Source organism: Scyliorhinus canicula, chromosome 14, assembly GCF_902713615.1.
Source record: "Scyliorhinus canicula chromosome 14, sScyCan1.1, whole genome shotgun sequence".
NCBI classification, from domain to species: Eukaryota; Metazoa; Chordata; class Chondrichthyes; order Carcharhiniformes; family Scyliorhinidae; genus Scyliorhinus; species Scyliorhinus canicula.
Window position 1 is genome coordinate 51231100 of NC_052159.1, and position 21095 is coordinate 51252194.

The following is a 21095-nucleotide window of genomic DNA, read 5'->3' on the forward strand; positions in this document are numbered from 1 at the left end:
ATGGCGCCACATGAGCTTCTGAGATATCCACTTTAGAGATTAGGTGAGAGGATAGGTCTTCACATGAGGAATCAATCAAGCAGAGTGATTTTAAGAGACAAAATAATTACTGAGAAAAGAGATTTTTTTGTTGAAGCTTTTCATCTTGCCCATGTCTGGGAATTTGCAAGAATACAATGCAAGGGAAATCAACAAATTTATACTGCATGAGAAGAGAATGCTGATTGTCGGCAAGTAACTCTGATAGGTAGAGGCATTGCCATGGAGAATGCACCAGTTGATGGTGATCGACAGTTAACTGGCAAGCACTGTTTAAAACTTAAACCAGGTAGCTTGATTCTTATTGGTCAAGGTATTGCCCTGTGGAATGAACCATTTACTTTGTTCAGCTTAAACAGGCGCATGTGTGGACATGCTTGCAAAGAACAGGGCCCTGTGAATTAATATATGTAGCTTCCAGTACATGTAAGTGCGCCACACCACGAGCTTAAATTGATTGTCAGCGTAATTCTTAGCACACTGAGGATTATTTAACAAATGTTGTCCAATCCAAAAGTCACACCCAATGTTGGATATTATGTTTGAGTTTTGCAAGTACAGGCTGGTTGGGTACAGTAACGTGCCTGTTCAATACATGCTACAAATATGAATAAACAAGATCCTCTTTTTTGCAGACAGAAAGAATATGTACATACATTGTGCCTGTGACAGCTGGTTCATTCCTCAGGGTCACTTGATAACCAATCAGCACTTTCTATTCATACAGTATAATTTGTTGATTTTTCTTACAAGGAATTCTTGCATCTTGATGTTAGGAACACAAAGGTAGCTTTAAGTGATTTACATTTGTATTGGTAAACATTAGTAGTAAAGTATAGTTTTAATTGGGTTTAATTAGTGTTTCTGTGCCTGGAAGGATAAAGCCTATAGTTAGATTCATGGTAGACAAAGGTGTTTATATGTGTGGGGGTTGGTTTCCATTCCAACTGTGATCCTATCGTGCCTAGAGAGGGCTACAGCAAGAAGAATAAATACAGGTATTTGGGCATTGCTTAGCAACTGGGGCCTTGTAAGGTAGAGAAGTATTTCAGTTTTACTGAACAAATTAATTTAGCTAATTTGATGGCAGTTAGAGATAGGTAGTGAGAGAGAAGGCAGCTCTTGCAACTCTGCTGGAAGCAGTTGGTTTAGAAGGCTAGAAGGGAACCCTCTTTTAGATTTACTAGAAGAGAAACCATACCATAGAGTAATGATTAAAAGAACAAGTGCAGAGATCTGAAGAACAGCTAGTTAAGGAAACTAAGGAAAGAAACTAAGAGAAGTTTCTAAGAAGTCTGAGATTAAAGGTACTACAACAGAGAACTGTTCAGTAAAGACAGAGAGAACTGAGAAGAAGGCTGAAATGCCAGAAAGATATCTAAAGTGATTTTTAGGTCTGTGTGATTTTACTACAGCTTGTAAAACGTGAGTTGAAATAACTCTGGACACCGGTGGCTGGATTTGGAGTTTATGTAAAAGCAGTTAAATCAAAGGAAGCCTAAAAGAGGGTGGTGTAAAATCCTGGACTGGATTTAACATTAAAAGTGGAGCAGTAGCTTCGATTAAAAGAATAATTTGTAAAACCTGGAAATGATTTTGGAATGCCAACTGCTAAGGGAAAGCATAATTTAAAAGAAGATTTGAAAGTGTGAATTTTTGAAAGCGGATGTTGAAATGACTCGTGTGGAAACTGGAGTTCAGTGAGATAAACTGGCTATAAGAATCATTTAATAATAGTAATAGTAATCTTTATTGTCACATATAGGCTTTCATTAATACTGCAATGAAGTTACTGTGAAAAGTTCCCAGTTGCCACATTCTGGTGCCTGTTCAGGTACACTGAGGGAGAATTCAGAAATACCAAATCACCTAACAGTAGGTCTTTCGGGACTTGTGGGAGGAAACTGGAGCACCCGGAGGAAATCCATGCAGACAGGGGGAGAACGTGCAGACTCCACACAGACAGTGACCCAAGCCGGGAATCGAACCTGGGACCCTGGAGTGGATTAAGCTCCATCTGGCATTTCTGTGCTCAATTCTCCAACCTATCCATATCCTAGGAGTAGGCAATTTAACCCCTCGAGTCTGATCCGCCATTAAATACAATCATGGTTGATCACGGGCAGGTTTCTCCCAGCCCGGTGCCGGGGAATCCCTGCAAACGGGCCACGCCGCCCATCGGCGCCGACGCTTTTGGTGCGGTGCCAGTCGTGGGCCACTGTACGCGGCTGTGCCCGCCGATGCCGGCCTGAATGGGCTGAGCGGCCGCTGTAAAAAGGCAGAGTCCCGCCGGCACCGTCCACACCTGCTCGCAGCCGGTGGGAACTCTGCTCGCAGGGTTGGGGAGGGCAGCCTGCGGGGGGGGGGTTTCCGACCCCGGGGGGGGACCTCCGATGGGGCCTGGCCCGCGATCGGGGCCCACCGATCGGCGGGCCGGAAGGTTGAAAGGGAGGGAAAGATTGGGGCAGCCAGACAAAATGGCACACCAGTCTGCAAGGAGCTGAAGCTCGCCTGCAGGAAATGACTCAAAGTGCGGCCTTGGTGAAGAGAAAATCCCTGAGGCTAAACCCCCCCCAGCAAAGTGGTGTTAAATAGGGGGGTGTTTCTCAGTGCTACAGCTGCCGAGAAACTCCCTGCTAAACCCACTAAATCCGAATTTATTCCAGTCTTTTGAGTTAGGGTTCCATTCTGGGATCTTCCCACCCAGTTATAACATCAACTGGGATCGTAACACTGATGGGTGCAAGACAGAAAAGTTAAGCAAAAAATGTCTCTTTTGTCAGCAATACTCAAGTTCTGTACTACCAAACAACTGTTAGACAAAATAATCCTCTTTCTATGTTAATTTTTTTATCCTGATGATAAGTTGCTATTGGAAAATAACCATACAAATTTCAGTACCTTTGATAAAGGCCATATATGAAAATAAGCAAGCCAATGAGTGCAGGCAGAAATAAGCTGAGGAAAAGAGTTTGCATCACGGCAAAATAAAATGCAATTTTTTCTCCAAAATAGTTTCTAATCTTCCATAACGGCTGGTATCGGTAGGTTCCAGCCCACAGTTTATGAAGCTCGCTCCATCTGTTTTCACAATCTGTAGCAATTTAAAAAGACCATTTTGTTTAATGCACATTTGCGATATAAATTTAACATTGGATGTTACAAACAGTGAAACATGAACTATTTTGATTTCTTTGTTAATACTTAAAATGAGGAAATAAACACAGATTGACATCCAGAAAGGAATAAGATTAAAGTGTGCATTATAGTCATAGCTATCTGCGTGGACTAACTCCCTGTTTTTTGTTCTCATCCTATACTTTTCAATCTGCTTTACTGAAAGTAGAAACATAGAAACATAGAACATAGCACAGAACAGGCCCTTCGGCCCTCAATGTTGTGCCGAGCCAAGATCACCCTACTCAAACCCACGTATCCACATAACCCAACAACCCCCCCCCCCAACCTTACTTTTATTAGGACACTACGGGCAATTTAGCATGGCCAATCCACCTAACCTGCACATCTTTGGACTGTGGGAGGAAACCGGAGCACCCGGAGGAAACCCACGCCCACAGGGGGAGGACGTGCAGACTCCACACAGACAGTGACCCAGCCGGGACCCTGGAGCTGTGAAGCATTTATGCTAACCACCATGCTACCGTGCTGCCCCAAAGTACTGACTTGCTGGGGTTTTGCTCCACAATGAACATTACCTCATCTAATTTACTACTCAAATAAAGAGGGTATCAGAGCCTGTGCCAGGCCCTATCCTCACAAGGTGTCTACATGTGCACATTTTCTAACAAGATTTTCAGGCTAGAGATCAGGAGATCAGTCAGAGTAACTCTGAACAGATAAGACTTGAAGCTAATGTCCCCATATTTATGAGGCTATGTGATTGGAGCAGGGGTAGGGGCAGAAGTGAAATAACACATGATGTAAGATGGTGGCCAGGCGGATCAAACCCATAGTTGGTGGAAGAGATAGCAGGGTGAAGATGGCAGTCAAGGAGCCTGATTATCATGGGGTGAGCAGACAGATTGTGGGGACTTTGTAAGATGAAGAACTTCTGCTCCACCTGACCCACCAGTATTCCTATAATGGCACATAGCTTATTGTTTTAACCCTGAGACCCATAGGGATGACCCGCTTGATCGATCTCCCTGTGGGGCTCGTGGGAAACGAGCTCACCCGTTGAGGGATGGAGGCCCAACAGGGGGGTCGTTAATTCCCCGAGATAAAAGCTGGCCCAGAAGGGAGCAAGAATTTTCAGATGGCCATGGATGGGACTGGGAGTACGATTTGCCGCTGTGCTTTCTTACTGTGAGTAGGACATAAACTTACCATTTTGGGACTCCATATTGATTGCTATATTGATGATGAGGCCAAAATGGAACTGGAGGTGGTACTGCTGAACAACTAGACCATGACTGCATCTCACCAGAGAGGAGCAAGGTTAGCACTAGTTCAGAAATGCCGCTCTTCGGAGGCTCAATGCTTTTGACGTGAGTATAGAACACTTGGCTCAGTAAGCGCTACTTTTTCAGGCTAAACGCCATTACTGGGGAGGACACCGAGAAGGTGATTCTCCTGCCTGCCGGTGCGACCGCCACTTTTAGCGTCATAAAGAGCATAATCTACCCTGCGGCCCCAGACTCCAAGGCATTTGACGAATTGGTAGCACTCATGGTGGACCACTAGACCCCAAACCATCAGTCATTGTACAAATAGGGGCTGGTTTAGCTCACAAGGTTAAATCGCTGGCTTATAAAGCAGACCAAGCAGGCCAGCAGCACGGTTCGATTCCCGTACCAGCCTCCCCGGACAGGCGCCGGAATGTGGCGACTAGGGGCTTTTCACAGTAACTTAATTGAAGCCTACTCGTGACAATAAGCACTTTTCATTTTCATTTTCATTTTTCAATACACCGGTTCCATACGGCCAAGAGAACCCTGGGGAGTCTGTTTCTGGTTTGCTTACACAAACTGGCAGAACATTGCAAGTAGGGGCCATCCCTGTTGGAGCTCCACGGCATGTCAGAGATGGAGGAAGCCTCCCATTCAGGCGAGCGACGCTCCCAAGGAACAAAGCCAATGGACCCACCCCTTGCTCGAGCAATGTCTGGGCCAGACTGTTTGGCTGAGGGCCACTGCAGCCAGGCGAGACATCTCTCTCGAACCACTGGAGTAGGAATCACAGAGGTGCTGCACCTGTAGTCGAAGGAACCTCAGGGACCAGGAACGCCAGGCCAGCCAAAAAAACGTGTCGCCACGGGCAAGGGACGTGCCCGCCCAGAGCCTGGGCCTTCCACCTAGTGCCGCCTGACGAAGACGAGTGCATGCATCACCACACCACAGGTTGCCCCCATCAAAGTCACCGTCCAGGTGAATGGTCACTCACTTGTAATGGAACTTGGCACAGGGCATGTGGTCTTGGTGATAGGATGACAGACTTTACAGAGGTTCCGGTCGGGAATCCAATGTTTGGATTTGAGGAACACTAGGGCGCATTTGGCAATGTACATGGGAGAACCATTAGCCATCATGGGTATGGCAATGATCCCAGTTGCCTATGGACAGCAGTCTGTCCCGTTGCCCTTAATAGTAGTACGAGACCCAGCACTAGTCTGCTGGGCCATGATTGGCTGCAGAGGCTCCATTTGGATTGGCAGTGGCTATTCAGGGCGGACACTGGGGGATTATAAGAGATCCTCAGGAAGTATCCAGAAGGCTTCCAGGATGGTCTGGGTAAGATCAAAGGGGCTGTGGCCAAGACAGAGTACTGGGCTAATGGTAAGATTCTTGATTGTGTGGATGAGCAGAGAGATCTCGGTGTCCATGTACATAGATCCCTGAAAGTTGCCACCCAGGTTGAGAGGGTTGTTAAGAAGGCGTATGGTGTGTTAGCTTTTATTGGTAGAGGGATTGAGTTTCGGAGCCATGGGGTCATGTTGCAGCTGTACAAAACTCTGGTCCGGCCGCATTTGGAATATTGCGTGCAGTTCTGGTCGCCGCATTATAGGAAGGATGTGGAAGCATTGGAAAGGATGCAGAGGAGATTTAGCAGGATGTTGCCTGGTATGGAGGGAAGATCTTATGAGGAAAGGCTGAGGGATTTAAGGCTGTTTTCGTTAGAGAGAAGGTTAAGAGGTGACTTAATTGAGGCATACAAGATGATCAGAGGATTAGATAGGGTGGACAGTGAGAGCCTTTTTCCTCGGATGGTAATGCCGAGCACGAGGGGACACAGCTTTAAATTGAGGGGAGATAGATATAGTCAGAGGTAGGTTCTTTACTCAGAGAGTAGTAAGGGCGTGGAATGCCCTGCCTGCAACAGTAGTGGACTCGCCAACACTAAGGGCATTCAAATGGTAATTGGATAGACATTTGGACGATAAGGGAATAGTATAGATGGGCTTTAGAGGGGTTTCACAGGTCGGCGCTACATCGAGGGCCGAAGGGTCTGTACTGCGCTGTAATGTTCTATGTTCTATGTTCTATGATGTGTCAATATAAATTAATCCAGAGGTCAAATCTTGTATTTCTAAATAATGATTAAAGTTGCTGATTACAGACCCATATTTAACATCGTAAACCACCCAGATAAAAGTGCTTCACAGCAGTGTGATTGGATGAAATTTGTCATTGAGCCACGTAAGGAGATATGTGAACAGGTGAACAAATTCTTGATCAGAGAGGTAGGTTTTAAGATGTCTTAAAAGAGAAGAAAGAGGCTGAGAGGTTTATGGAGAAAAAACAGAAGGTAAGGCAGACACCAATATCTTGCAGCTACTATGCACATGAATAGCTAATATATTATCCATGATGTGGAGATGCCGGCGTTGGACTGGGGTGAGCACAGTAAGAAGTCTTACAACACCAGGTTAAAGTCCAACAGGTTTGTTTCAAACACTAGCTTTCGGAGCACCATCTGAGGAAGGAGCAGTGCTCCGAAAGCTAGTGTTTGAAACAAACCTGTTGGACTTTAACCTGGTGTTGTAAGACTTCTTACTGTAATATATTATCAACCTTCACCAAAATCCACCTGCAATTAATTGCACTGGTCACAAGGCTTGCTCTACTTACCACCATTTTCCTGTGCTGAAGATGCAATGGTTTCCTCTTCGGGTCCTTCATGCAGTGTGAAGGCAGCTTTAAATTCTTTCTTCATGAGCAAGTATGGTAAAGCGGGAATATATTTTACTGCTCCACCCTCTTTCCCACAACCTGTTTGCCAAAACACAACAATGTGCTTTAATATGAATAGTTAATGCCCAATGCTGTTTGCTATCTATATCAACCATTTGGATGAGAATGTACAAAGCACGATTTGTAAGTTTGCGGATGACACTAAAAAAGGTGGTGCGGTAGACAGTGAGGAAGGTTATCAAAAATTGCAGCAGGGTCTTGATCAGCCGAGGTAGTGGCCCAAGAAATGGCAATGGAGTTCAATACAGATAAGTGTGAGGTGTTGCATTTTGGAAGGACCTTAGGAACTATCGTGGAACAGAAGGATCTTGGAGTTTAGGTGCGCGGTTCTCTAAAGGTGGAGTCACAAGTAGATAGGGCAGTTAAGAAGGCTTTTGGCATGCTGGCTTTCATCAGACAGGGCAATCAGTATAGAAGTTGAGAAGTTATGTTGCAATTGTACAGGGCGTTGGTGAGGCCGCACCTGGAGTATTGTGTTCAGTTTTAATAATAATAATAATATTTATTATTGTCACAAGTAGGCTTACATTAACACTGCAATGAAGTTACAGTGAAAATCCCCTAGTCGTCACACTCGGCGCCTGTTCGGGCACACTGAGGGAGAATACAGAATGTCTAATTTACCTAACAGCCCGTCTTTCAGGACTTGTGGGAGGAAACCGGTGCACCCGGAGGAAACCCACGCAGATATATGGAGAATACGCAGACTCCGCACAGACAGTGCCCCAAGCCAGGAATCAAACCTGGACCCTGGGACTGTGAAGCCACAATGCTAATGCCTTGCTATGGAAAAGATGTTATTAAACTGGAGAGAGTGCAGAAGAGATTTCCAAGGATGTTGCCAGGACACAAGGGACTGAGTTATAGGGAGACATTGGACAGGTTCGGACTTTTTTCTTTTGAGTGTAGGAGACTGGGGTGATCTTATGGAAATGTATAAGATCATGAGAGGCATGGATAGGGTGAATGCACTCAGTCTTTTTCCCAGGGTTGGGGAATTTACAACTAGACGACATAGGTTTACGTTAAGAGGGGAAAGAATTGGGGGGCAGCACGGTGGTGTAGTGGGTAGCACTACTCTCTCATTGCGCCAAGTTCCAGGTTCGATGCCGGCTCTGGGTCACTGTCCATGTGGAGTTTGCACATTCTCCTTGTGTCTGCGTCGGTTTCGCTCCTCCACAACCCAAAGATGTGAATTCGAAGCTGGGTGGGAAGGAGGTGCTTTTAACCCTGGTAAGTGACTGGTAAGTAGTTTTCTTTTCATTGTTAATTAATTAATTAATTTATTTTTCTTTCGTTTTGAAATGTAGTTGTATAAGTTTACCTAAGGTTTAAGATGGCAGGAGATCCCAGATCCCAGGCACCGTGTCATGCTCCTTGTGTGCGAAGTGGGAGCTCAGGGACACGTCCACTGTCCTTGGCTCTTTCACGTGCAAGAAGTGTGTTCAGTTGCAGCTCCTGTTAGACCGCTTGACGGCTCTGGAGCTGCGGATGGACTCACTTTGGAGCATCCGCGATGCTGAGGAGGTCGTGGATAGCACGTTTAGCGAGTTGGTCACACCGCAGGTGGAAGTTACCGAGGGAGATAGAAAATGGGTGACCAAAAGACAGAGCAAGAGTAGGAAGGCAGTGCAGGTGTCCCCTGCGGTCATCTCCCTGCAAAACAGATGGCAGGAGATCCCAGATCCCAGACACCGTGTCATGCTCCTTGTGTGCGATGTGGGAGCTCAGGGACACGTCCACTGTCCCTGGCTCTTTCACGTGCAAGTAGTGTGTTCAGTTGCAGCTCCTGTTAGACCGCTTTGGATAGAGTGCAGGTGTCCCCTGCGGTCATCTCCCTGCAAAACAGATATACCGCTTTGGATACTGTTGGGGGAGATGGCTCACCAGGGGAAGGCAGCAGCAGCAAGGTTCATGGCACCGTGGCTGGCTCTGCTGCGCAGCAGGGCAGGAAGAAAAATGGCAGGGCTATAGTGATCGGGGACTCAATCGTAAGGGGAATAGACAGGCGGTTCTGTGGACGCAATCGAGACTCCAGGATGGACGTTGACGTTTCCTCCCTAGTGCAAGGGTCAAGGATATCTCGGAGTGGCTGCAGGACATTCGGGGGGGGGGGGGGGGGGGGGGGGGTGAACAGCCAGCTGTCGTGGTGCATATAGGCACCAACGATATAGGTAAAAAACGGGATGAGGTCCTACAAGCTGAATTCAGGGAGTTAGGAGTTAAACTAAAAAGTAGGACCTCAAAGTTAGTAATCTCAGGATTGCTACCAGTGCCACGAGCTAGTCAGAGTAGGAATGTCAGGATAGATAGGATGAATGTGTGGCTCGAGAGATGGTGCAAGAGGGAGGGATTCAAATTCCTGGAACATTGGGACAGGTTCTGGGGGAGGCGGGACCAGTACAAACCGGATGATCTGCACCTGGGCAGGACTGGAACCAATGTTCTAGGAGGGGTGTTTGCTAGAGCTGTTGGGGAGGGTTTAAACTAATGTGGCAGGGGGAAGGGAACCGATGCAGGAAGTTGGAAGGTAGTAAAACAGGGACAGAAGCAAAAGGAAGGGGGAAAGTGCAAGGCAGAGAAGCCATAATCAAAAATCAAAAAGGGCGACAGTACAAGGTACAGTGACTGAGGGGAGCTCAGTGAGTAGGCCTAGTAATACTAAAAGGAATAAAACTGGAGATGTTAAGATTCAAAACAGAGGTTAAAAAACCAACATAAGTGTACTTTACCTGAATGCTCGTAGTATTTGGAATAAAGTAAATGAGTTGATGGTGCAAATCATCGTGAATGACTATGATTTAGTGGCCATTACTGAAACATGGTTAAAGGACGGTCACGACAGGGAGTTAAATATCCAAGGGTATCAAACTATTCATAAGGACAGAGTGGATGGCAAGGGAGGTGGTGTATCTCTGTTATTTAAGGATGACATCCAGGCAATAGTAAGGGATGACATCGGTGCTATGGAGGATAAGGTTGAATCCATTTGGGTGGAAATCAGGAATAGTAAGGCGAAAAAGTCACTGATAGGAGTAGTCTATCGGCCACCAAATAGTAACGTTATGGTGGGGCAGGCAATAAACAAAGAAATAACTGATGCATGTAGAAATGGTACAGCAGTTATCATGGGGGATTTTAATCTACATGTCGATTGGTTTAACCAGGTCGGTCAAGGCAACCTTGAGGAGGAGTTTATAGAATGTATCCGCGATAGTTTCCTAGAACAGTTTGTAATGGAACCTACGAGGGAACAAGCGGTCCTAGATCTTGTCCTGTGTAATGAGACAGGATTGATTCATGATCTCATATTTAGGGATCCTCTCGGAAGGAGCAATCACAATATGGTGGAATTTAAAATACAGATGGAGGGTGAGAAGGTAAAATCAAATACTAGTGTTTTGTGTTTAAACAAACAATGGGATGAGAGAAGAACTAGTTAAGGTAGACTGGGAGCAAATACTTTATGGTGGAACAGTTGAGGAACAGTGGAGAACCTTCCAAGTGATTTTTCACAGTACTCAGCAAAGGTTTATACCAACAAAAAGGAAGGATGGTAGAAAGAGGGAAAATCGACCGTGGATATCTAAGGAAATAAGGGAGACTAGAGGACTGGGAAATCTTTAGGTGGCAACAGAAAGCTACTAAAAAAGCTATAAAGAAGAGTAAGATAGAGTATGAGAGTAAACTTGCTCAGAATATAAAAGCAGACAGTAAAAGTTTCTACAAATATATAAAACAAAGAGTGGCTAAGGTAAATATTGGTCCTTTAGAGGATGAGAAGGGAGATTTAATAATGGGAGATGAGGAAATGGCTGAGGAACTGAACAGATTTTTTGGGTCGGTCTTCACAGTGGAAGACACAAATAACATGCCAGTGACTGATAGAAATTTTTTATTTTTTATTTTTTTAATTAAGGGGCAATTTAGCATGGCCAATCCACCTAACCTGCACATCTTTGGGTTGTGGGGGGTGAAACCCACGCAGACACGGGGAGAATGTGCAAACTCCACATGGACAGTGACCCAGGGCCGGGATTCGAACCCGGGTCCTCAGCGCCGTAGGCAGCAATGCTAACCACTGTGCCACGTGCTGCCCAGTGACTGATAGAAATGAGGCTATGACAGGTGAGGACCTTGAGAGGATTGTTATCACTAAGGAGGTAGTGATGGGCAAACTAATGGGGCTAAAGGTAGACAAGTCTCCTGGCCCTGATGGAATGCATCCCAGAGTGCTAAAAGAGATGGCTAGGGAAATTGCAGATGCACTAGTGATAATTTACCAAAATTCACTAGACTCTGGGGTGGTCCCGGCAGATTGGTAATGAGCAAACATGACACCACAGTTTAAAAAAGGAGGTAGACAGAAAGCGGGTAATTATAGGCCAGTTAGCTTAACTTTGGTTGTAGGGAAGATGCTGGAATCTATCATCAAGGAAGAAATAGCGAGGCATCTGGATAGCAATTGGCCCATTGGGTAGATGCAGCATGGGTTCATAAAAGGCAAGTCGTGCCTAACTAATTGAGTGGAATTTTTTGAGGACATTCCCAGTGCGGTCGATAACGGGGAGCCAATGAATCTGGTAAATACTGGATTTCGAGAAAGCTTTTGACAAGGTGCCACACAAAAGGTTGTTGCATGAGATAAAGATGCATGGAATTAAGGGTAAAGTAGTAGCATGGATAGAGGATTGGTTAATTAATAGAAAGCAAAGAGTGGAGATTAATGGGTGTTTCTCTGGTTGGCGATCAGTAGCTAGTGGTGTCCCTCAGGGATCAGTGTTGGGCCCACAATTGTTCACAATTTACATAGATGATTTGGAGTTGGTGACCAAGTGCAATGTATCCAAGTTTGCAGACGATACTAAGATGAGTGGTAAAGCAAAAAGTGCAGAGGATACTGGAAGTCTGCAGAGGGATTTGGATAGGTTAAGTGAATGGGCTAGGGTCAGGCAGATGGAATACAATGTTGACAAATGTGAGGTTATCCATTTTGGTAGGAATAACAGCAAAAGGGATTATCATTTAAATTATAAAATATTAAAACATGCTGCTGTGCAGAGAGACCTGGGTGTGCTAGTGCATGAGGCGCAAACAGTTGGTTTACAGGTATAACAGGTGATTAAGAAGGCAAATGGAGTTTTGTTCTTCATTGCTAGAGGGATGGAGTTTAAGACTAGGGAGGTTATGCTGCAATTGTATAAGGTGTCAGTGAGGCCACACCTGGAGTATTCTGTTCAGTTTTGGTCTCCTTACCTGAGAAAGGATGTGGAGGGTGTGCAGAGGAGATTCACAAGGTTACTCCCAGAGCTGAAGGGGTTGGATTATGAGAAGAGGTTGAGTAGACTGGGACTGTACTCGTTGGAATTTAGAAGGATGCGGGGCATCTTATAGAAACATATAAAATAATGAAGGGAATAGATAGGGTAGATGTGGGCAGGTTGTTTCCACTGGCGGGTGAAAGCAGAACTAGAGGACATAGCCTCAAAATAAGGTGAAGTAGATTTAGGACTGAGTTTAGGAGGAACTTCACCCAAAGGGTTGTGAATCTATGGAATTCCTTGCCCAGTGAAGCAGTTGAGGCTCCTTCATTAAATGTTTTTAAGATAAAGATAGATAGTTTTTTGAAGAATAAAGGGATTAAGGGTTATGGTGTTTGGGCGGGAAAGTGGAGCTGAGTCCACAAAAGATCAGCCATGATCTCATTGAATGGCGGAGCAGGCTCGTGGGACCAGATGGCCTACTCCTGCTCCTAGTTCTTATGTTCTTATGACAGCGGCGGGAACAGAGAATCCCACCACCAGTGAACGATGCGCTGCCGATAAACAATGGTTAGGGGATCGGAGAATCCAGCCCGTCTAGTTTTGAGCTACTAGATCAGTCTGATTTTATCCATTTAGTAAGGTGGCAGTGCCACACAACACAATGGCAGGTGTCTTCAGAGGGAAATTTGGAGTTCATCTCCATGAGGATAGTGCAATGATAACTCCTACTATTCTCTGGGCATCTGCGGCAGGTAGATTGGTGAGGTAGTAGGTGTTTCCTTGTGTTGGTGCTCTCCCCTACCTGCCACAGGCTCAGTCAGACTGACTAGTCAGACAAAATCAAGACATTTAGCTAAAGGAGTTTGGACACTGTGTGCAGGATTCTCCATCCCACTGCACCAGGTTTCCGGTGCGGTGCGCCCTCGCCGGCAGCAGGATTCTCCGACCTGAAGGCCAGCCAATGGGATTTCCCATTGTGGGCAGCCCCATGCCGTCGGGAAATTCCCAGCCATAGGGAGAATCCCGGAGAATCCTGACATCAGAAAATCCAGCCCTGTATTTCTAAATTGTGAGAATGGCATACCTTTCTTTGTGTTACTAATCTGCACAGAGCACATTCCTGTCTCTTCATTAGGTTCTCCTGAAATTATTAACAACAACAATTATAAAGATGTAATAAAAGGTAGAGCAAACTGGATACCAAACCATTCATTGAATGTATATACATACATCTATATATATATTATATATATTGTATATAATATATATATTTATATATAAACTTCAGTCGAGTATCACAACGTATCCATAGTGCTATGAGCATTTTGGTGGAGCACACATCACTATACAAAAAGCAAAATATACTTCCTGAACAGAAATGCTGAAGCTGTAAATTGACGATTCTCCAAAGTTACCTCTCTCCTCTTGATTTTCAATGGGCATTTGGATATGATTCAAAATGTGGTGAACCTACAACACAAACAGAATGAGCTGCAATTATTTACAGAAAGAATGCAGTGTATATATGATCTTAGCTTTTTTTTATGCCTATCTCTCTCGGAGGGATAGAACTGTCATCTCGCAGGACTCGTTGATGTAATACTAACTGAAACATTAAGGAAGATGCAGAGTATATTTATGAGTGAGAGGTTCAAGTTCAACCTGTGATTGGACTGATAAGAAATAATAAACTCTTAAATATTCTCTTTGGTATACTTGTCGAAGTGGTCTTGCCATCTAATTATCCAATAACAAAAGGGGTTGAATAGTATTTCCTTATCTAAACAGAATAATTGTATCAGTCACACACGTATTTCTTCAATCTCTTCTATTCCGGCCACTTAGGCACTTGGTAAAAAGAAACCAAATGTAAACCATTAAGCTGCTTTATTTTACAGTATTTGACTATACAGAGAAACAGTTATGATCAGATTTATTTGTGTCAATTAGTGCTGCTTTGTGTAATAATGAACAAATACTTTTTACCCATATCAGGTCATCTGCAGCATTTACTGGAACAGACTGTCATTGCATCATTTCTGTTCAGTAAAAAGTCGAACTGAGTGCCTGTGTTTCTATCACTGTGATGCGACCATCAATTCACACGAGACGATTAGTAGAAGTGAACAGTGGTTTTAATACGCTAGATCTGTGCCTGCCTGCGACTGCTCTGTACTGAGTGCCGCCTACAGGCTGCCGATTTCTATACCACCCCCATGGTGGGTCGGCGATGGGGGGAGGGAGGGTGTAGGCCGTGTAGGGGCGGGGGCGGCGTTCGGTGTAGGGGGGAGGGGGCGTAGGTGATGGTCGCTGGGGAACCGCGAGTGCCAGATCCCGGAGGGAGACTGTATCCTGTTGTCCGTCGTGGTGCGCCATGTAGGCATACTGGGAGTTGGCATGTAGGAGCTGGACCCTCTCGACCAGGGGGTCAGACTTATGGCTCCTCATGTGCTTCCAGAGGAGGACAGGCTCCGGTGTTGTCAGCCAGGACGGAAGCGAGACCCCGAAGATGGACTTCCTGGGGAAGACAAATAGACGGTCGTGAGGGGTCTCATTCTTGGCTGTGCAGAGGAGCGACCGAATGGAGTGGAGCGCGTCGGGGAGGACCTCCTGGCAGCGGGAAACCGGGAGATTTCTTTTTTTATTTTATTTTGTTTTTTATAAATTTAGATTACCCAATTATTTTTTCCAATTAAGGGGGCAATTTAGCGTGGCCAATCCACCTAACCAGCACATTTTTCGGTTGTGGGGGCGAAACCCACGCAAACACGGGGAGAACGTGCTAACTCCACACGGACAATGACCCAGAGCCGGGATTGAACCTGGGACCTCAGCGCCGTGAGGCAGCTGTGCTAACCACTAAGCCACCGTGCTGCCCAACCGGGAGATTTCTAGACCGTAGGGCCAGAAGGATAGTCTTCCATACCATCACGTTCTCTCTCTCCACCTGTCCATTTCACCTGGGGTTGTAACTGGTAGTCCTGGTCGAGGCAATGCCCTGACCGAGCAGGTACTGACGCAGCTCGTTGCTCATAAACGAGGAGCCCCGGTCACTGTGGATGTAAGTGGGGAAACCGAACAAGGTAAAGATACTATGTCGGGCCTTAATGACAGTAGTCACATCGGGGCATGGGATGGCAAAGGGGAAATGGGAGTACTCGGCAACGATGTTGAGAAAATTCACGTTGCGGTCAGTGGAGGGGAGGGGCCCTTTGAAATCGACGCTGAGGCACTCAAAGGGCCGGGATGCTTTCACCAGGTGGGCCTTGTCTGGCCGATAGAATGCGATTTACACTCCACGCAGACTTGGCAGTCCCTGGCCATGGCCCTGACCTCCTCGGTGGTGTAGGGCAGGTTGCGGGCCTTGATGAAGTGGAGAAGCCGGGTGACCCCCGGGTGACAGAGGTCATTGTGGATGGCCCGAAGTCGGTCATCTTGCGCGCTGGCACATGTGTCGCGAGACAGGGCATCTGGGGGCTTATTGACCTTCCCAGGACGATACACAATATCGTAATTATAGGTGGAGAGTTCGATTGTCCACCTGAGGATTTTATCATTCTTGTTCTTGCCCCGCTGTGTGTTGTTGAACATAAAGGCTACCGACCGCTGGTCGGTGACGAGGGCAAACCTCCTACAGGCCAGGTAGTGCCTCCAGTGCCGCACAGCTTCCACAATGGCTTGAGCTTCCTTTTTGACAGAGGAGTGTTGAATCTTGGAGGCGTTGAGGGTACGGGAAAAGAAGACCACGGGCCTGCCTGCCTGCCTGGTTACGGGAAGCGGCCAGGGCGACATCTGACGCGTCGCTCTCCACCTGGAAAGGGATGGACTCGTGCATTGCGACCTTGGTAATGTCTGCCTTGATGCTGCTGAAGGCCAGGCGGGCCTCAGTTGTCAGGGAAAGATGGTGGCTTTGATCAGTGGGCGGGTTTTGTCCGCATAGTTGGGGACCCACTGGGCATAATATGAAAGTAACCCCAGGCATCTTTTCAGGGCCTTGGGGTAGTGGGGAAGGGGGAGTTGCAGGAGGAGGCGCATGCGGTCAGGGTCGGGCCCTCGGACTCCATTTTCCACGACATAGCCGAGGATGGCCAGTTGGGTTGTGCAGAAAACACATTTCTCCTTGTTGTAGATGAGATTGAGGACTTGGGCGGTTTGGAGGAACTTCTGAAGGTTTGCATCGTGGTCCTGCTGATCATGGCTGCAGATGGTGACGTTATCCAAGTACGGGAACGTGGCCCGCTGTCTGTACTGGTCAACCATTCGGTCCATCGTTCTTTGGAAGACCGAGATCCCATTGGTGACGCCGAAGGGGGCCCTGAGGAAGTGGAAGAGGCGGCCGTCTGCCTCAAAGGCAGAGTAGTGGCGGCTTTCCGGGCGGATTGGAAGCTGGTGGTATGCGGACTTCAGATCTATCGTGGAGAAAACCCGGTAGTGTGCAATCTGATTAACCATGTCCGCTATGTGGGGAAGGGGGTACGCATCGAGTTGCGTGTACTGATTTATGGTCTGGCTGTAGTCTACAACCATCCGGTTCTTTTCCCCGGTCCTGGCGACCACCACTTGGGCTCTCCAGGGGCTATTACTGGCCTCAATGATCCTCTCCTTCAAGAGCCGCTGGACCTCCGACTTGATAAAAGACCTGTCCTGGGCAATGTACCGCCTGCTCCTGGTGGCGACGGGTTTACAGTCGGAGGTGAGGTTGGCGAAGAGCAAGGGAGGGGCGACCTTAAGGGTCGCGAGGCTACATACGGTGAGACGCCGAACGTCAGGGTCAGGCCTCTGAGGTTGCACTGGAAATCCAGTCCTTACAAGAGAGGAGCGCAGAGATGGGGAAGGACATAGAGTTTAAAATTGGCGTACTCGGCGCCGTGTATCGCAAAGTTTGCGACACAGAATCCCCGAATCTGCACTGAATGTGATTCGGAAGCAAGGGAGATTGTTTGGGATGCGGGGGAAATCTGGAGGGAACAGAGCCTTACCGTGTCCGGATGGATGAAGCTCTCCGTGCTCCCAGTGTCAAACAGACAAAGAGCGTTTTGTGCCCATTGACCCGGACGGTCGTCATGGAGTTCTTGAGGTACTTGGGCCGTGACTGGTCAAGAGTGACAGCGGCAAGTTGCGGGTAGCCGGCGTGGTCGGTGGTAGCGAGGTGGTCCCAAGATGGCGGCCCCCGTCGGTCGCACGTGTCGGACGGCGTTAAGGATGGCGGCCAAGATGGCGGCCCCCATGAGTCGCACGTGCCGTGCGGAGTTAAAGATAGTGGCCCCCAAGGATTTCACAAGGCGGATGACGCGTCAAAAGGGGGTGGTACCGGCAGGCATGCAGCCACACTGCGGGGTCTGCGGGCCTGTGAGTCTGTGAGTCGGGCCTGCGATTTTGGAACTTTGGGTATGGCCAAGCAGACTTTGGCAAAATGTCCTTTCTTGCCACAGTCACTGCAGGTCGCTTTCCGAGCTGGGCAACGCTGCCTGGGGCGCTGGTTCTGACCGCAGAAATAGCAAGGTGGCCCCCCCACCGGGTTGGGCGCGCAGTCGCGCGGCACAGGCCTGGGACACCCTCGGGTCGGGTGATGGTCGCGCCTCCGGCGCCCACGAGGAAATTGCATAGTCGGAGGGGAAAGCATTTAGGTTCTGGAAGGCCTCTAAGGAGGTGGATAGTTTTACCGTCTCTTCTAGGTCGAGGGCGCCCTTTTCGAGCAGACGCTGTCTGACATAGTTGGCCTGGACTCCAGCCACATAGGTGTCCCGGATGGCGAGTTCCATGTGCTGCGAGGCCGTGACAACCTTGTAGTTAGTTTCGAGTGAGTACCCTCAGGACGCGTAGATATTCCTCCAGTGATTCCCCGGGACGTTGACGACGTGTGGTGAGGAGATGCCGCACAAACACTTCGTTCACCGGCCTCACGTAATGTCTTTTCAGGATCGCGACCGCGTCTGCGTACACGGTCGCGTCTTCGATTAGTACAGAGATTCTGGGGCTCACCCAGTCATGGAGGAGACTTAGCTTCTGTGCCTCTGTGACGGCGGGCGAGGAGGAGGCGGCGAGGTAGGCCTCAAAGCAGCAGAGCCAGTGTGACAAGATTCCTTTGGCTTCAGCTGCCTGTGGGTTGAGTTCCAGTCGGCCAGTTTTGAGGGCGGCTTCCATTGCGATATCTTAGCTTATTAAATTGATGCGACCATCAATTCACACGAGACGGTTAGTAGAAGTGAACAGTGGTTTTAATAAGCTAGATCTGTGCCTGCCTGCGACTGCTCTGTACTGAGTGCCGCCTACAGGCTGCAGATTTATATACCACCCCCGAGGGGGTGGTGCCACATACAATACAGTGGTGTATTGTAGTAGCAATACGATTACCACACACTGTTTTTGTTATATATCTTCCTCTAAATATAGCCTAAAGTGCTCAAATATTTCCCAAGATAACGAGTGTGAGCAGATATTGCTACGCATGCAAGGTTTTATAAGATTACTATATTTTGTACTGTCTTAATTGAGGGCAAAATCGAGTGAAGATGAGAGTCATGTGACTGTTATGAGTTCTGCCCAACCACAAGGCTGACAACCATGGGTCTAGGTCAGATTGAAATGCTCATGCCAGGTTTAACACCTGGAACCAAAGGCAGAAGCAGATGTACTTGTTATTTCAGACTTTCTGTCCCAGAGACTTTGAAAAACAACAGAGAGAGGGATATAAGGGGAACAGTTGCTGCATTGTGCAGACAGAAAAGGCTGTTTTCTGTTAGCTACCGGACAGAATACTATGGAAAGCTTGCCCAGTGGTTAAAGATAAGGAACCCGCAGCAATTTAAGGCTGCGAGAAGTGGATCTTACTGCTGAAAGTTTTTTTACATAGAATTTACAGTGCAGAAGGAGGCCATTCGGCCCATCAAGTCTGCACCGGCTTCCGGAAAGAGCAACCTACCCAAGATTAACACCTCCACCCTATCCCCATAACCCAGCAACCCCACCCAACACTAAGGGAAATTTTGGACACTAAGGGGAATTTATCATGGCCAATCCACCCAACCTGCACATCTTTGGGACTGTAGGAGGAAACCGGAGCACCCGGAAGAAACCCACACACACACGGGGAGGAAGTGCAGACTCCGCACAGACAGTGACCCAAGCTGGAATCGAACCTGGGACCCTGGAGCTGTGAAGCGATTGTGCTATCCACAATGCTACCGTGCTGCCCCTTGTTAGTTCAGGAACTCTCAGGAAGTTGAGGGAAGTGACCTTCAATGGTCACAGGACATTAAAATTCAGTGAAACAGGGAGAAGTGAATCCATTGGATGTTGAGACTGACGGTGGACTATTTCCTGTAATCCTATGATGAGCAAGTGGGGTTATTGATCATGTTAAGATATTATTAAGGGTTATCTTTTTTGTAGTTGACAGTATTACTTGCTGACAAAGTAATGTTTAGTCGGTGTCGATTTTAGTTGGTTTGATACCACAAAAGTCTTAAATCCTTATATATTGCCATGCAATTCCTTTAGGTTGGCCACAGGGAATTTAAATTTCTAGCTTAAAAGTTATCAATCTCTACAGGGATCATAGAAAATTGCGATCCCTGGCAGGATAAAATACAAAGGTTGGGAATGAGCAGACTGGAATTTTCTCGATTTGAACTGGACAAGATTTCACAGTTACATTTGCTGCATTCACTGAAATGTTAACATGGTTATGTCCGTTGTTGAAGCATTTCACGAAAGGGGCGACCTGACCATGAATATCTTACAAGAGTTAACAAAGGCTAATTTGAATGCTCTGGTAGAAAAATGAGAAATAGAGTGAAAATTAGAACTTGCAGAGATTTTTAAAGTACTGGTTCAATACCAGAATCTTGAACTTGAGGAAGAAAAAGTAATCCAGATAGCACTCAGCTTGAGTTAACTACAATTCAACTACAAATGAAATAACTGGAAATGAATCATAGAATAGAACCATAGGGCGTGATTCTCCGAGGCCGCGCCGGAGTGACCTCGCCGTAGTGAACTCCGTCGAGTTTCATGACGGCGTGAAAAGGCCCCGATCGCGATTAATTCTGGCCCCGGAAATGGGCTAGGAGCGGGGCCGCGAGGAACACGGGGGTGCGTGGCGCGAAATCCGCGTCGTCAGCGCGTGACGCCCGAATGGCGCCGCACCGCGTCTTAAAGGGCACGTTCTGCGTACGGAAGGACCCGGCAGCAGAAGAAGGAGGAGAGATGGCCGAGCCCCGAAGAGCCACCCCGAGGTTCCGGGATAGATCTGGACGCCCTCCTCGATGAGGTGGAGCTACGTAGGGCCACCCTCTGCCCAAGATGTGGGCACGCCAGCCGTCTAGCACAGTGAGACGCGCCTGGAGTGAGGTTGGCACCGCAGTGAGTGCTGTGGGTCAGACCCCTCGGTCCGGGGAGCAGTGCAGGGAGAAGCTCCACGACCTCACCAGGGCTGCCAGGGTAAGTGCCAGAACGGTGCCCCCGGGTCACAACCAACAATCCCCCATGTCCCTCATCAACCGCCCCCCCCCCCCGGACACGAGGGGGAGGGGGGGCGAGGGTGAGTGGAGGGGGGGTGAACAACGTTGTACCCGACCCA

At 47.6% G+C, this 21095-nt stretch overlaps 1 protein-coding gene across 3 annotated transcripts in view; it reads right to left on the reverse strand.

Annotated features, from left to right (window-relative positions):
• LOC119977639 (anoctamin-1-like) overlaps nucleotides 1–21095 on the reverse strand; it is a 103286-nt gene that overhangs the window by 59043 nt on the left and 23148 nt on the right. For 2 of the 3 annotated variants that reach the window (XM_038818793.1, XM_038818791.1), the window contains exons 3-6: nucleotides 13930–13984; nucleotides 13599–13655; nucleotides 7128–7268; nucleotides 2941–3133 (exon numbers count right to left, since the gene is read on the reverse strand). In XM_038818793.1, the coding sequence (XP_038674721.1) occupies nucleotides 2941–3133; nucleotides 7128–7268; nucleotides 13599–13655; nucleotides 13930–13984 (446 nt within the window). The remainder of the gene's footprint in view (nucleotides 1–2940; nucleotides 3134–7127; nucleotides 7269–13598; nucleotides 13656–13929; nucleotides 13985–21095) is intronic. The other variant, XM_038818792.1, reaches the window with a different exon arrangement.